Genomic DNA, 15,986 nt, shown 5'->3' with positions numbered 1-15,986 from the left:
TGTCTGCTCATATATTGTACTGCCACCAACACCATCAAGAAAATCAGGAAGACCAAGTAACAAAATGTCGTTGCATACAATTACAAACGAAGTATTGCAATAACTCAAATACCATTGAAGCCGATGAAGAGAGGGAAATTGTTTACAAATTTCTGAATACAATTGATTCATCCATAGTTTTATTTCATATATTTGGTTGTTATGTATTATATTTGATGTATATTTACTATATGAAAACGCAACTAATTAGATTTGGTTGTTATGTACTATATTTGATTATATATTTTGTCAAGTGTTTGTGTCAAATAATTAGATTTTATTTTATTTTTTATTTTTTTGGATAGGTGAATTAATTAGATTTCTGCTGACATAATTCTGGAAGTCAATAAACCTGAGTGAGAAAGTTCAAAGATTTATCTAAATCAATCTCTAACAAGAATAAAGAATGAAAGAATTCATGTACTGATGGACACATGTTATATTCATGCAAAATGATTTTCCACCAACATTTATGAGGAAATATTATTTTAGTGCATAAAGCAAATCCACAAGTAGCAATAGAATTTTATTAATTGCAGAGCTTTATTAAATACAAATATAATCAGAAACTGAAAAGTTGACATAATATTCATAAATCTAAAATTTAACAGATAACACACTCCTGGGAAAAACAATAAAAGAGAGAGAAGAAATCAATTATTACATCTGAGCAAACTGTATGTGGTCGGACTAGGTTCTTGAAATCCATTAGTCGAGAATAATCCACAATTGCACCCTTAATGGCAACAAATTACTAAGTACACTTCAAAGCATATGTCCATAGTTAAAACTTACGAAACCCAAAAATTAACGATGATACGCTCAAGCACTACAAAACAACACATTAGTCATTAACCAAAACAAAAATTTTATTACCAGTAGTCTCAAAGGGCATAATGGTTCAAAATACAACAATGAGTATATCAACGCTCTTGTCCTTGTGACAACAAAAAACAAAGCATATAATAGAATCTGGGCGTGAAATCATAAACTTAATACTACTACACTGAAAATATAAAAATCGTAAAAAAAGACATTATACTTCGCCCAGAGGTCATAGATTAATCCCGGTTTAAGCATTCATTGACTCACAGCCTGTCCTCGTACTCAGAGAGTGGTGTCATCTGCTCCTTCAAGCCCTTCCTCTTTCGGATATCGGTCACGAGTTGGGAAGCCTGTGACCCTGGTTCCAGTGGATCAGACGACATCATGTCCCAATGATCAAACACGCACTGGGGAAAGGCTTGTCCAGAAGTTGCGGCTCTCAAGGTACTAGAGAAACCAAATGATTCGATGACAGGTAAGTATGCCTTGATATTATATAGTGGAGTACCCGGCCTCTGCAATTCCTCGAACACGTGTCCACGTTTCTGGTTCAGGACACTGTAGATACCACCAAGAGCTTGCTCCGGTGCTTGAATCTCCACCATGTACACGGGTTCCAGAAGACGGGGTTTGGCAGTAATATGCGAGGCATAAATAACCCTCCTAGCAGTTGGAATGACCTGACCGCCTCCTCTATGAATAGCATCAGCATGGAGAACAACATCACAGACTTCGAAGCAAATACCCCTCATGTTTTCTTCAGCCAATGGGCCTTCCTTCGAAGCCCACTGAAAACCAGCGACAACAGAATCTTTAATTTCATTCAGGTACTGGACTCCCTTGCACATATCAACCACCATGTTTGGACCGGTTGTCTCAGGACCAAAGCACCAAATTTTCTTTGCAAGCTCCTTATCCCAACCGAACTCCTCGGACAAGATCTTAGAACGAACCTTAGGATCATCTCTTGGACCAATACGACCATCGTCAATAGCCTCGGCAAGTCCCTCTTCCAAGGGCCTGGCTTCCATGTACAGACGGTTGTGCTTATTAGGTGATTTGCTCATAACAGTGCGACACGACCTCTCAAGAACAGTCTCACGGAAGGACACGACTGGATCAGATTTAATGATTTCAGCACCACCCATGAAATCATCTTGTAAATCCTTCAAACATATCTCCAGGTGGAGTTCTCCAGCACCAGCAATGATATGCTCACCGGACTCCTCAATGCTACAGACAACCATAGGGTCTGACTTGGCCAAACGCTTCAGACCTTCAACAAGCTTCGGAAGGTCAGATGCAACCTTGCACTGGACGGCAACACGCACAACGGGTGACACGGAGAACTTCATTGCTCTAATTGGATGAGCGTCTACTTCCTTTTCATTGGTCAGGGTTGCATTTTTGGTTATGTATTGATCTAGACCAACCATAGCCACTGTGTTCCCACACGGTACATCCTCCACAGTTTCCTGCCTCTTACCCATCCAAATAACAGTTCTCTGGACACTCTTGACGTACAAGTCCTTTTTCTCCCCGGGGACGTAGTTAGGACCCATGATTCTGACCTTCAAACCAGTCGAAACCTTTCCGGAGAACACACGACCAAATGCAAAGAACCTGCCCTTGTCAGATGCCGGAATCATCTTCGACACATAAAGCATAAGGGGGCCATCAGGATCACAGTTCCTAATAGCAGTAGCATAAACATCGTCCATAGGTCCCTCGTACAAGTTCTCCACACGGTACCTTTGTGCCTTAGAAGGTGATGGGAGGTGAAAGATCATCATTTCCAAGAGCGCAGTACTAGCTGGAAGCCAGGTCTGCATCACACGCTTCATTAATGGCTTGCCCATTAAATCCTTCTCATCAGACTTCATGACAACGCTGAGCTTCTGTAACATGGGCCAGAGCTTATCTTTCTGATCATTCATGCAAGTGTTAATAATCTGCTTGATGGGCTCGTAACAGAATTGAACAAATCCACGTTTACATGTAGCTGAACCGGTATTCTTGGTGGTCCACTTCTTAGTGGCTGGATCAAAGAAATTCTCTCCCCAAAGCCTTTCCATCATCTTGGACTCGTCAACACCAAACTTGGAAGCATACATCTTTGCAAAGTTCGTAAGCGTGAAAGCCCAGCCGTGCAAACCAGCAGAAAAGGCAACAGTACCTTTCTCCGGGTAAACCTGAACATCGCCCAAGAGAGGGTCTTCATAAGTAGCCATGATGACATTTGCATTTTCAATGACCCTCTGGAATGTTTGGTAAGCCTCCTCTCCATCAACCTGGAGCTCAAGGAAGCACCTGTCCATCTTGTTAACCGTCAAGACAGGTCGAATCCTTTCTCCAAGGGCCTGTCGGAGGACAGTTTCTGTTTGGACACAAACGCCTTCAACACAGTCTACCACAACAAGAGCCCCATCAGTAATACGAAGTGCGGCTGTCACTTCCGATGAGAAGTCGACGTGTCCAGGAGAATCAATAAGATTGATAAGGTACTCGTTGCCATTTCGCTCTCCCGTGTAGCTCTTCAAAGACGCGTCAGACATCTCGTAATACAGAGAGATACCAGTTGACTTGATAGTGATACCACGCTCAGCCTCATCAGCACGGGTATCTGTCATTCTAACGTCACCAGCAACTTCTTGAGCGATAATACCAGCAGCAGCGACAAGAGAATCGGTAAGTGTGGATTTCCCTGTTACAACAAAATGAATACTACAATCAATACGTGCATCAAGGCAGTCATGGTAGCATAACGTGCATTATACTGTAAACAAAGATGAACCACACAGTAACAAAGTATGTAAATATACTATCGAGTCAAAAATAAATGTAAGAAGTTTCCACACCGTGATCGACATGAGCAATAACCGACATATTACGAATGTTGTGCTTGTAGTCCATAATCCTGCGGAGCTCATCAGCTGTGAACTTCACCTGCAAAAATCAAGGAAAATTTATCCATTGAAAACCCAAATTACCTGGTGCAAAGGCAAAGGCTGTCTTTAAAAATGAAAATCAACTTTTCATGCTTACCATTTTGACAGGTTTCTAAATTTCACAACCAAAAAAACACCTGCCATCCAAAGAACCAAAAAAAAAATTCAAAATTAGAAAAAGTCAAAAAGAAAATCAACCATAAAGAAATGACAGGACTATACCTAGAGTTGCTATACCTGAAAAGCAATTTGCTCTATCACAAATAGATGTCAAATTAAAATCCATGCCCAAAGACCACAAGAAAATTCATTTCATTAAATTTATCAACTCCCAGTTTCCCCTAACCACTTTGTACTTCTCATATTATCCATAGTACCCAGATTAAACGCTAAAGGCACAGGGAAAGAAGTCATAGCACCATTCTGAAATGACAAGTCAACATTTTTCTCGAGCTTTCAAAGACATCGACCCAGACTAGTGAAAGAAACTAAAGCAATTTTAGCATAATCAACATTTCTGTGACAAAATTCGAACAAGAGCACAAAAATTGAAAAAAACTGAAATTCACTTCCATAAATCCAAAAGGAGCACTTCAGCTTCCGATCAAGCTCTCCAAAGCAAAATCTTTTACTGAAACATTATGTAAAAATAACACCTCGTGCCAAGTATGAGCAATATAACCCAATAAAAATTAGATCCGGCGAAACAAAATTGAATTCTTGTCCTCAATGTTTTTCTATTGAATATATTAATAAGAAAATCTAGGATTTAAATCTATAAATTATCTGCCACTCTACAACTTAGCAACGTAACAGAACATCCAATCTGTAAATTAAAAATTTCTCGATCTCGAGAGACCAAATTATTCATATGAACGCTTAAAAAAAATCAAATCGATAAAAAATTTACTTGCAATCGGATACTGAAAGATTCATAAAATCAGAGAGACAAACTTACAGATTTAGAGAGGGAGGACGAGGCGGCTGCTCTCAGTAACCTTATGCGATTGAACACAGAGACAGAGATATAAAGTGAGGGGCGGAAAGTGTCCTCGAAACCCTAATATAAGCGAAGGGTCAATGCGTTCTCGTGCGGTTTGTTTTCATACAGTTCCCTCAGATATGCATATATTTTTGTTGCCATATTCCAGATAAAACTGAAGGTCATCGGGCAGCACTTGAAGATATTGCAGTATAGGTTTGGGCTTGACGGAATCGTGATAGTTCGGGCTGACAGCCCAATAAACAGCTAAACCTGCATAATTCCACCGAATAAGGTCCAATCCGACATTTTAGAGGAGATTACACAGAATAATAATAATTGCACATAAAAAGTTAAAAAAGTTTTGAAAAATGATAAGTGTAAAAAAAAAGTGATTTTTTTTTTATTTGGTTGAAGAGATTTTGATCCAATCATATCTCACCACATCACGTATTTATAAAACATTCTGTAAGTGATGATGTATACATAGCAGCAGCAGCAGTAGTAGCAGTAGCACAACGAAATTAAATATACCCTTATTTTTTTATTTTTCTTTTCGAAATTTAAAATTTAAAGTTGTTTTTTTTCAAAACTCAGGTATGTACTATGCTCCACCCACCTATCATCAAGTCCATTTTTTCCAAATTCTGAGAACTCACTTTGCATCTCCACCTTCACCCCACATCCTTCACGATTTGGGTGGTGCCAACAATAGTGGAATGTGGAGGGGCGAAGAATGATTATGACTAATTAATTATGATCTTGTGACTAATGAATGATATGTGATACGTTAATTGGATGATTGGTTACATAAGACGGGGCTTTTCGATGTATGAGTTGTGTGACATGCGATTGTAATCATGTGTGATTTTGTGATCAGTATGTAATTGTGATCATAAGTTGTGTAATTGTTTGTGACTGTGACATGTTTGATTAAACATTTGTCACAATATTTTATCAAGGTCACAGAAAATATGACTACTTGATTTTTAAAAGATTTCATCAAATTTGTTAAATTTAAAACTATACTTTAAAAGTATGATAGTTATGTATTTTTCTTAAGTACAATCAAATATGCTTTTGACATCGCCTTCTGCGCAAATAGAAAGAAGATGAACATTACCATTTTAAAATACAGACACGTTCGAATTCTAAAAATACAATGTTCATCTCTTTATTGATATTTTTCTACTCAGTAGCTTAACTTGAAGAGTTTCAAGACAAACGACATCAAATCAACAAGCTAATATTCATCTTTTTCTCCAAAAAGTATATACAAAAATATATTAATGGGTGTTCTGAATTGAAATTTTAACAGATAAATTCTAAAACATTTTCATCTCTTTATTGATATTTTTCTACTCAGTAGCTTAACTTGAAGAGTTTCAAGACAAACGACATCAAATCAACAAGCTAATATTCATCTTTTTCTCCAAAAAGTATATACAAAAATATATTAATGGGTGTTCTGAATTGAAATTTTAACAGATAAATTCTAAAACATCTGTCCCGTAAATATAAGTTTGTTTTTCAATTTCGTCTGTCCCAAATTATAGACAACATCTTTGTTGAGAGTATAGTTAATTAATTTTTTAATATATCCCTAATGAATGTAACTTGTAATCAACAAATATGAACAACTCTTTTTTAAATTATTATTTAATGCATGGATATATTAGAAAAAATTATAAATAAATTTTATATTTTCAACTATATTAATTACATTTTCTTAATTCGTGCGAAAATAGTGGAATGAAGGAATAAATAATTTCTTATATTTAATAGATTTCCACATCATACACAAGAATTTCATTTGTACTTTTAGCTTGAAATCCATCTAAATATCATGAAATTCCCTTATTGATAAATTTCTTATAAATCCACAAGACATTTTTAGTGAAAGTGCATTAAAATTTCAAATTCGGACACATAAATTTATATAATTTAGTGCATTTGGTCGAAAAAGATACATTCTGTATCTCTACGAAGTCTCTAAATTATTTAAAGACCAATAAAAGGACTTCAATATTTCAAGGAAACGAACAAATAACAAACTTTAGGATAATCTTATCATAGCATTTGCAGCATCCGAAGTTTAACCAATCATCCTTCTATTCCAAACAAAACATAACAAAAATTCAAAAGTCCCATAAGCTGAGACGGGCTAAGGCTTACGGACTCTCATAGGACAGGACAAAAGCCATTTAGGTTCGTCTCTTAAGATAGCAATACACACTATTTTACTTTCTTGAGTAGGGCAGATGTTTGGTATTCAGCATCATCCTTGATGAAACTCCACCAGACGTACGTAAGAGGGATAGTGGTAGCATGCCAAAGAGCGTGTGCATCAACTAGTCCTTCGTATGGAGGGAAGTCATAGATCTCTAGCATCATTGAGAGGCCACCTCCTACAACCACAATCCACAACTTCCAGCGAGAAGGATGACCGGTGACACCAGCCCAGACTGCCCAAACGAGAAGTTGAGCAACAGCCATCACAACACACACTTTCATATTCCACCCTGTCAAATCTTCCAGAGTTGTAAGAGCATCTCCAAGAAATTCTTTAAAAATGAGATATTTAGAGAGTAAACTTTTAAAATCATCCTCCAAGAAATTCTTTAAATTTACGTGTTAATTAAATGCATTCAAAATATTTCAATTTTCAATGTAAGAAAATAATAAAATAATTTAAAGAAAAACTAATTAAAGTAAAAGATAGAAAAAAATGATAAATATTTTATGGGAGTGGCAAGATTAAGTGTTAAATATAAAGAGTTTATTGGAGTACTTTAAAATTTTTTTAACACCCTAAATTTTTAGATGTTCTCCAAATGATAGAATATGCTCTTTAAAAATAGAGAGTCTCTAGGAGATGCTCTAATAGTCTTAGTACTAGAGTAAAACATGATTTTTAATTGCAAAGATAGCAGCATCAGGCAGAAACTAAAGTGACACAGAGGAGACAACTATCATACCGTAGTCCATTTTATAGTTGTTAAGGTACAATACGTGCGTAATCGTAAAAGCAACCAGTGGGGCAGCAACCATGACCCTTGCAGCTTCATCTCTCACACTAAAGCTTCTCACTATGGCCAAAAGAAGTGAGTATCCGAGTAAGGCCACTGCTGATGAGTAGTCTAGCTTTTCTGTCAAGCTCACATCTCTGCCATTTGGAGATTCGTAAAACCGTTATGGCAAAAAAATTTTACAGCATTGACTTGACAGCAGCCAGGTTGTGTGTGAAGGGCTAAAAGACAGGAGCAAGTTTGACTAAGCTTAAAAAGTTCACTTATAAGTAAATAAGTTTTAAAATAAATTAAGTTGTTTTATTGGTTTAATAAGTAAATATAAAAAAGTATTTTTACTCGTTAAAGTAGGGATGAGTAAATTACTTATTTTGACGTAGTCAAAAGTAACTATTGAAACAAGTAACTTTTTTACATAAAAAAGTTGTACATAACCAAACTTATCTGTAAACAGAATTTTTCCTACTAATGTTTAAGCTTAGCAAACATGCCTGACTGGTTAAAGCAAATTGACATGATATGAGACCTTGTTGTCTCCTCTCAGCTAATACAATGACATAAGAGATTGCAAACATGGGCAATAAAATGAGAAGTACAATGCTCACCGACTGTGGAAGACTGCGCTCCAGAACCATGAATTCATGGACAAGAACCCGTAGAAATGCCACAAGCCAGTGTAATCATAGTATGGTCTCTTATCTGGTTTTAGTGGCAACTTGTAATAAAGAAGGATGAAAAAAGAAAGCCAGCCATGGAAATGCATTGAAAGGTTGAGAGCTGAAAGAGCGACAGAAACTGGCTCCTGAATGATTTTAGGACATTAATTCAGATGCATGCTCAAAATGCGTAACAAAGACACTAAAGTGGGAATTCTGCTAAATTCCAAATGTCTATGAAGGCCACAAGTTTGTAGAGTTACAGACCTGGAAACCATACAGACGTCGGAAGGGCCACTTGCCATGATATTTAAAAGGCCTGTAACCAAGTTCTGCTCTTTCTTTTTCCCTATCAAGCATACAATGGTAACGGCAATCACTTTGGCAATCCCATTGTTTCCACCGCAAGTAAAGAGGCTCTTGCATGTACCAAGGGCCATCAAGGGACGAACCATCCGAGGAGAATTTGCAGTGTGGAAAGCATCTCTCCCCAACACATCCAGTCTTCTCACATTGTCCTACACAATCCCTGAAATCGATAGAATACCAAAGTTTTTTTAAAAAAATAAATAAATAAATCAGAGTTGATATTATTTGACCTATATACAAAAATCCAGAAAAATACCTTCTGGATTTCAGAAAGAGAGGAACAGAATATGTTCCTCCAACATTTAGTTTTTTCACTTCTATGTTCAGGAATAAAATGAGATAAAAAATTTTACACCGTGGGATGCCAAGAATGTCAATTCAAAGCATGCTGGAAAATAGAGTTGTCAGACCAATATAAATTACATATAATTTTAGATGCGAGTAAACTGGCTGTTCAGCAGGAAAGTTGAAAGCACAAAAATACATATCGAAGTTTCAATAGTTTCTATTGATCAAAGAATCTTCAGATATGTCTTCCAGTGAAGAAAAACAACACTTTTTGCACAACAGGAGGATGAAAGGGGGATCTCGATCCAGCTGAAGACAACCATAAACAAGTCAAAAAGAACAAGCTTTGAGCAGCTTATTTCATCAATAAATTAAGACAGTTGACAGTCAAGGTCGTCCCTCAACACAAACATGAGTCAACGAAAAATCACAAAATCAAATTTAGGGCTTGTTTGAGTCATATTATTCCAAAAAAATACATTCTTAAACAGTGATTTGACATCATTTCAACCACACATTCTTCAATAAAATAATATTACACGCAGATCAAAAAAATTTCCTTATTTTTTAACCACACATTTCCCATCAATACACTATTCAAAATGCATTATTACCAAAATAATGTGGCTCAAATATTCCCTTAGGTAATATTGTAGAAACAAAATAAGTAAATGAACTTCATGGGAAAAGATTACCGATATAATGGGTCGGCATCACCAGCACTAGCATCAAGTGCTCTAATAAGGCAGGAGTACACTAGAAAGAAAATGATCCAATAATGATCTGCCATCTGATCAGTGAATATTACACAATAATTTAGATGACCATAAGTTGAAAAGAGAGGATCAGAAATCTAAGAGGCACTATAATTTGGTGTGATGTTATGCTATTGATTACAATATTTTGATTGCATTCTATGGTTAGTATTCACACAGATAGTACAATGATTGAATGAAGAATAGAAGATTGGAAAATTAGAGAAGTAATACCAAAGAAAATATCAACAAAAATATAAACCACAGTGCATTTCTAGCTTATGCAATACATTTGAAGTTTCGCCATGTGAGGAAATTTAACAGTAGTTCAAATAGTGCACAAGATTTTTCAGAAGACATAGGACCATGGGATTTTGAACCAATGCAAGGGATAGATTCTCATATATCAACATTAAACAATGTTCACTGGATTGAACCCTACCCACACACACGTGGAGAGAGAGAGAGAGAGAGAGAGAGAGAGAGAGAGAGAGAGAGAGAGAGAGAGATCACGGTTACGATAATGGATAATACGGAGGAAGCTCAATGTTAGAGGGGAGGCACATACATAAGCCTGTGGCCACCAATTTATATTCACCTATCAACCCCCTAGCTTGAGCCCTAAATCAGGAGAGTTAAAAAGGACAAGAAACAATCTTCCAATTTTTTTTCCCCAAAAGAAATTGAGCACAGTCTAGGAATTACTTATTAGTATCCTGTTTTAAAATGATTAAGCTTTCCAACTCAAAACGACGAAGTGCATAACATTTCAAAGGATAGGGGAATAACACTCTTTAATCACTTGAACTAAAAAGGAATAGAAGTTTGCATATAGGCATAACTTCAATTTTTTATGATTTGGTCCTCCGACCTTCACCCCACCCCAAGGAAAATTAAAAAATAAATAACATCAATCACTTTGACAGGGACGGCCTATTTACATTCATTACTGTTATACTATTCTTGATTGAGTGGTTTTAAGCAAATGATAAAGAATAATCATTGTAGTCCGTAGAAAATAAAGATGAGGTAATTTTGAAATTTTGACAACATGGCACATATATACTTTTTAATCCATGCCATCTTATTTAAGAGAAGGGCATCACCTTCAGGTAAATTCTATCTAGAAACTTAATACCTTCAGGTCAACTCTATAGCTTCTGCCGTTTTTTATCCATTCTCCACGTTCCTACTCTCTTCAGAAATGACCAGATTTTCTCCTAAAAAACCGTAGCGTGGGCCAAGATAGTTGATAAGTTGTATACATTCCCTGATTTTAAGATAGAAACTTTTGGTTTAAAAAATATGATAGAAGTTAAAAGTTTTTTATATTTAAGAAACAAGGGAGGGTATAAAAGGTTTGGTCGGCATACATGAAAGATTGGATTCTTAAGATTCTAATTTCCAAATTCTTTTATTCAATTCCATATTTAGTACTTGTTGGCTGCATTCACCCCATTTATAAAATAAATCAACAGTTAATTGTACAATTGCCTGTTCCTATCATTCAACTGCAAAAGAATGTAGTGTCACCATTTATGTATATCATTCAACTACAGAAAAAATGTTTATTTGGAATTTATATTACAATTGGCGAACCCAGCTAGAACCATTGTGTACCAAATAAGTCATTTATGTAGAGTGGCAGAGATCTTATATACCCCCCCCCCCCGGGGGGTGCATTTTCCTGAAACTAATATTAATTAAGAGATTTGATCCTCAATAATTTTTATAGTTCTTAGCCAGAGAGGTCTTTAGCAATCAAGAAAAGAGGGTTATGAATAAACTAAGCCACAGACTTTTCGTTTAAAAAGGCATAAACATGAGTCAGATTATGCTTTCCCAATTAAAACCCTAATTGAATTCCAAGAACCAAGAAGGTTAAGTTCTCTAAATATCTCAGTTAAAGACCATGGATATAAACTACAAGTCTTCGTTGAAGTTGTTATCACTGATCTGCTTGTTCATAAGTCTAACAATTATATTTCAACGAATGTACTTCATGTTGCAGGAGAAAATATGTAACAGACTTATGTAAACTGTGTAGAATTCTATTAATTTTTCATGCTCGACGTATACTTGAACAAACACAACAATAATAACATGAAACACAAAGACTTATAATTTGCTTTCATGGTTTGTATGTATGAGAATTCGTCAATGTATGAGAATTCATCAATGTCAAGTAATTAACACCACTAAATACATATTGATGTGATTTTACAACTTCTAAATTAAAGCTCGAAGGATAAATCCCTTCTAGAAACCATGTTGTACTTCCTAATAAAGGCTTCATAACAGCGCCTCTCAGAATTAAAGTATCATGTCTCATTAAGGCCCGTTTGATTCTCATTTTTGGAAGAATGAGAATGAAAAATATAGTTGTTACGGGACTCAGATAAGAGATAGAAAGTCAAATATGGTGATTTGATGTGATAGATAACAATCATATTTTTCATTTTTGTGGCCAAAGAATGGGAATCAAACGGGGGCTAAATATTATTATGCCTTGCCAAAGACTTAAAGTAGTACCAGTCACAAAAATCTATATGAAGATATGCCAAAAGTAACAGTGAACGAGATGATATCCCACATTGCTGAATTGTTAGATAGATGACAATGAACCCCACTAACCAAGATTAAGACCCTAAGACAAAGGATACCTAACAATTCTTTAGTTTTGATCTGTTGAACAATCAAATCACCATTCAGAGCGATAAATCAGACTGAAAAGTTGCTTCACCAATTAAATAATTAATTTCAGTTCTTTTACTATCTTAAAGCCAAAAGTAAGCTCAAATCTGCCTTGTTAGTATTATTGTATCAGATTATTTATAATCTCCCAATCATAACATTTCAGCAGAAGAATCAAGAAATCATTTATATTGAAGTTCAGTGACTAAAACTTAATCACTGATTCCCCTGAATCCCTTCCAGCACAACAATCTATACTCTACACAATAACGAAAGATGGTAATCATTTGATTCAACGCTAACATAAACGTAAAAACGAATCAAACACTCAAGTGAACGGGTCCCTTTCATGATTTAGGTTTTATGCTGGAAAAGATCCACCCAATTTTGATTTACACAATTCCGACGTAAATCTAGTGACGGGAAACAAAAATATATCTACTTGGGGAATATATGATGAAAGCAGATCGAAGGAATGTGCATAAAATACCTTATTCATGGATATATCAAATTTGAGAGTTGAAAGAAATCGCATTTCGTGAGAGAAATTTTACTCTGAGATAAATAGTTGGAGATGGGGGATCGCTTTACTCTCTGAGCTGGAAGATCCCAGAAATGATGGAGAGACTCAACATCTAACACCACTCTACGATAAATTAAAAAGTTTTTATACACTTTCAAACGTATTAAGCAAAAATTATCGATCAATCTAACCGTCAATTTTCTCATGACGATGGCCAAAAAAAAAAAAAAAAAAAAAAAAAAAATTCATGAACAAAATTATTATTTTCCCTTTTAACCCCTAATGATTTTCATGTCGTATACCTTGAATTTTTATTTATTTATTTTTTAATTTTATAGTCAATAATTTAATCATAATTAGAGGTTTAATAATTATACTTTGTGTTAAGAAATATAAAATGCAAGCATTTTCTCTATCGGTTGAGTTAGACCAAGACATTTATTTTCTTTTCAAAACTTACTCATTCAGAGTCATTAGTGAAAAATATAAATAATGTATAAGTTTCCAAGGGGGATTATGAAATATGTGGTAAAAATTAAGCGCCCGCCATCTAGTATTTAAAAATGTCAAATAATCTAGTTTATTTACTAATGTTTTGCATGAGTCCTACATTAAATTATTTATGTATATTATTTCGTGATTTGAAGTCACCAGTACGAATAAAGTAATAAGGCCTTCAAACTTAATATAAACATTTAAACAAACTCTCTTTTTACTGCCTTGATGAAGGTCAACTCAATGTAATCTTCACTAGTCTATATTTTTCATGTAACAAATACGAATTGGGTAAGTTAAATTGCGATATGAAAGGTTGAGATCTAGACTATATATGTGTTTGTTGCATTTGTTCGATCTTAACTCTTCACAGTACAAAGACATAGTAAATTTAGAGGGTTTTTGTTAGGGATTAAAATTAAATTTTTTAATAGATTGTGATAGAATTTTTGAAATGTGTTATTGAAAAGTTATGGAACTCATAAAAGATGTGGTTAATATCGATTATTTGACTTTAGTTTAGATTAAAATCCTTTCCAAAAGGAGAATTTAGTGTAGCCCAAAGAATTTCATTTATATTTGATTCCACCGCAAATAAGTATTATAGGCATCCAATCACCCACCTCGGTTGAAGGCCCCAGTTGACAATGGGCATACTTGTAATGTTGGCTACATGTGTCCACTTCGAACAACAAAAGATTCTAATAACATTCGAGTCGACTTAATTCATCTTAATTAAGTTCGGCTTACTGTTATTACCAAACTTCCCTGTTGGGTTCGTATGACTGACCCCTTGATTAGCACAACTGAGTAGAAATCATTTTTTGGAGAAATGCCGCCCAACCACCGAAGATCGAGAGAGATAAGGTAGGATAGATGGCAAACCTATGATCTAAAAGGTGATTGTACCACTGTTGCCACCATAATCCTCCAATCAAAAGTTACTAATCTAGGCCCCGTTTGGGAGGGATTTTGAGAATTGATTTTTTGATCGTTAGAAGAAAAGTGAGGTCCATCTATGAGAAAAGAAGTAAAAAATTACGGTTGGAATAATAAAATAACGGTCAAAAAACTAATTTTTTGAGGTAAAAAATTCATCTCAAATAAGCTGTCAACATGTAGCACGCGAATCAATGTTGATTGTAGTAGCTATGAATGACTATGACGGCTGACAATTGTATAAAGTGGGAGAAGCTTGTTCCAGATCCAGGCTTGAGGACAAGCTTAAAAACAGGGGGCTGAGGTGCACCCACCTCAGCCCTTGATTTCCCTTGAATCAATTGAAATCAAGGGCTGAGGCGGGTGCCACCTCAGTCCCCCGTTTTTAGGCCTGAATGAGAGCATTTTTGAAAGTGGGAACCCACCTCAACCCTTAATTTCCCTTGAATCAATTGAAATCAAGAGCTGAGGTGGTTGCCACCTCAGTCTCCTATTTTTAGGCCTGGATGAAAGCATTTTTGAAAGTGGGAACCATTGCTCATCTAAGGAAACAATAATTCAAATTCTCTCTCAACAGTACACTTGTATACCTACCTTTCTCCGACCTAGCTACATTTCCATTTCCAGTTTTCAAAATTTTCGTTTAAGTTAAATCAAGAGGTGCCACGACATTTGACTCCAACAAATATATATTGATTTTAATATTTCACACAATTAATTACCTTCCTATTAATGCTAACTCTTGCTAATAAGTAAAGTATGCATATGGATGGATGCTCTATTAATACATATGGGCCAATACTGGTGTGATAACCGAAGCAGATTTAAATGGAAATATCATCACAGTTTACGATGGAGCTAAGATCTCCCCTATCCGGATATGAAGGGTAGAATATTTCTTGAAATGGCCCTTGAATCACTGAGTCTGAGTTGTAGTGTTGTTGGTTTCCAGTGTTTTCACCATGAGTCCAACAGGGCTTCTTCTCATTACTGAAACTAATGTAACTATGATTACTTTGATCTGCAGACTCCTCGTCGTACAAGTTCCTCTTAGCAGGCACTTCTCTCCATTCTGGTATGCATTTTTTGTACGAAACATTTCGCTTGAAAATTCGACAAAGGGTCCAAACTTCCTGCAAAACCCGTTAATGCACAGAATTAGGGCAATCTGATACATGTATGGATTATTCATTGTGGTCGAGCTTGCACACGGTCCAACAAAAAGGATAAAATACTCGACATGTGAACTAAAAACTATTGAGTAAATTAGGGGGTGTTCTCTTTGTGTTTCAGTTTTGTGTTTTGAGTTTTGAATTCATTTTGAGTTTTTGTTTTGAAATTCTTGAAAATGCGTTCTTTTTGTTAGTTTCTCAAAACAAAAAAAAAAAAAAATTTTTTTTTAAAATTTTGAGAATCACCACAACACCCCCTCAAAACACAAAAA

The 15,986-nt window shown here is 35.5% G+C and overlaps 3 protein-coding genes across 5 annotated transcripts in view; all 3 read right to left on the bottom strand.

The window, feature by feature from the left end:
- Positions 1-887: 887 nt before the first annotated feature.
- LOC111407113 (elongation factor 2-like) lies at positions 888-4,915 on the bottom strand. The gene is made up of 4 exons (XM_023036421.1): positions 4,771-4,915; positions 3,910-3,949; positions 3,723-3,810; positions 888-3,568 (listed from the first exon to the last, which is right to left on the bottom strand). Exons 2-4 carry the CDS (start codon positions 3,910-3,912, stop codon positions 1,128-1,130), a joined length of 2,532 nt encoding a protein of 843 aa, XP_022892189.1. The 5' UTR covers positions 3,913-3,949; positions 4,771-4,915; the 3' UTR covers positions 888-1,127.
- Positions 4,916-6,829: 1,914 nt separating this feature from the next.
- Positions 6,830-13,251, bottom strand: LOC111407112 (post-GPI attachment to proteins factor 3). 3 transcript variants are annotated; one of them, XM_023036419.1, is made up of 7 exons: positions 13,076-13,250; positions 11,030-11,161; positions 9,832-9,926; positions 8,747-9,008; positions 8,429-8,625; positions 7,773-7,960; positions 6,830-7,316 (listed from the first exon to the last, which is right to left on the bottom strand). In XM_023036419.1, exons 3-7 carry the CDS (start codon positions 9,924-9,926, stop codon positions 7,030-7,032), a joined length of 1,029 nt encoding a protein of 342 aa, XP_022892187.1. In that variant the 5' UTR covers positions 11,030-11,161; positions 13,076-13,250; the 3' UTR covers positions 6,830-7,029. The 3 variants fall into 3 exon arrangements, with proteins under 3 accessions (XP_022892187.1, XP_022892186.1, XP_022892188.1); XM_023036418.1 differs by lacking the exon at positions 11,030-11,161 and having other exon boundaries at positions 13,076-13,251; XM_023036420.1 differs by lacking the exon at positions 11,030-11,161 and having other exon boundaries at positions 13,140-13,250.
- A 1,962-nt stretch (positions 13,252-15,213) lies between these two features.
- LOC111407110 (transcription factor JUNGBRUNNEN 1-like) overlaps positions 15,214-15,986 on the bottom strand; it is a 1,875-nt gene continuing 1,102 nt past the window's right edge. Inside the window, exon 3 of the mRNA XM_023036417.1 lies at positions 15,214-15,675. Within this exon, the coding sequence (XP_022892185.1) occupies positions 15,367-15,675 (309 nt within the window). The 3' untranslated portion in view covers positions 15,214-15,366. The remainder of the gene's footprint in view (positions 15,676-15,986) is intronic.

Source organism: Olea europaea, chromosome 13 (genome assembly GCF_002742605.1).
Source record: "Olea europaea var. sylvestris chromosome 13, O_europaea_v1, whole genome shotgun sequence".
Lineage (NCBI taxonomy): Eukaryota > Viridiplantae > Streptophyta > Magnoliopsida > Lamiales > Oleaceae > Olea > Olea europaea.
This window is presented reverse-complemented; position numbering and strand designations above follow the sequence as displayed.

Bases quoted from the DNA above. Each gene is read 5' to 3' on its own strand.
- LOC111407113 (XM_023036421.1), bottom strand. The intron at 3,569-3,722 runs GTGTGGAAACTT...TTGTTGTAACAG, and splicing joins TATTGCTCATGTCGATCACG to GGAAATCCACACTTACCGAT.
- LOC111407112 (XM_023036418.1), bottom strand. From the start codon at position 13,120: ATGCGATTTCTTTCAACTCTCAAATTTGATATATCCATGAATAAG. The intron at 9,927-13,075 runs GTATTTTATGCA...TTCACTGATCAG, and splicing joins TTGATATATCCATGAATAAG to ATGGCAGATCATTATTGGAT. The intron at 7,317-7,772 runs GTATGATAGTTG...AAGATTTGACAG, and splicing joins CAACTATAAAATGGACTACG to GGTGGAATATGAAAGTGTGT.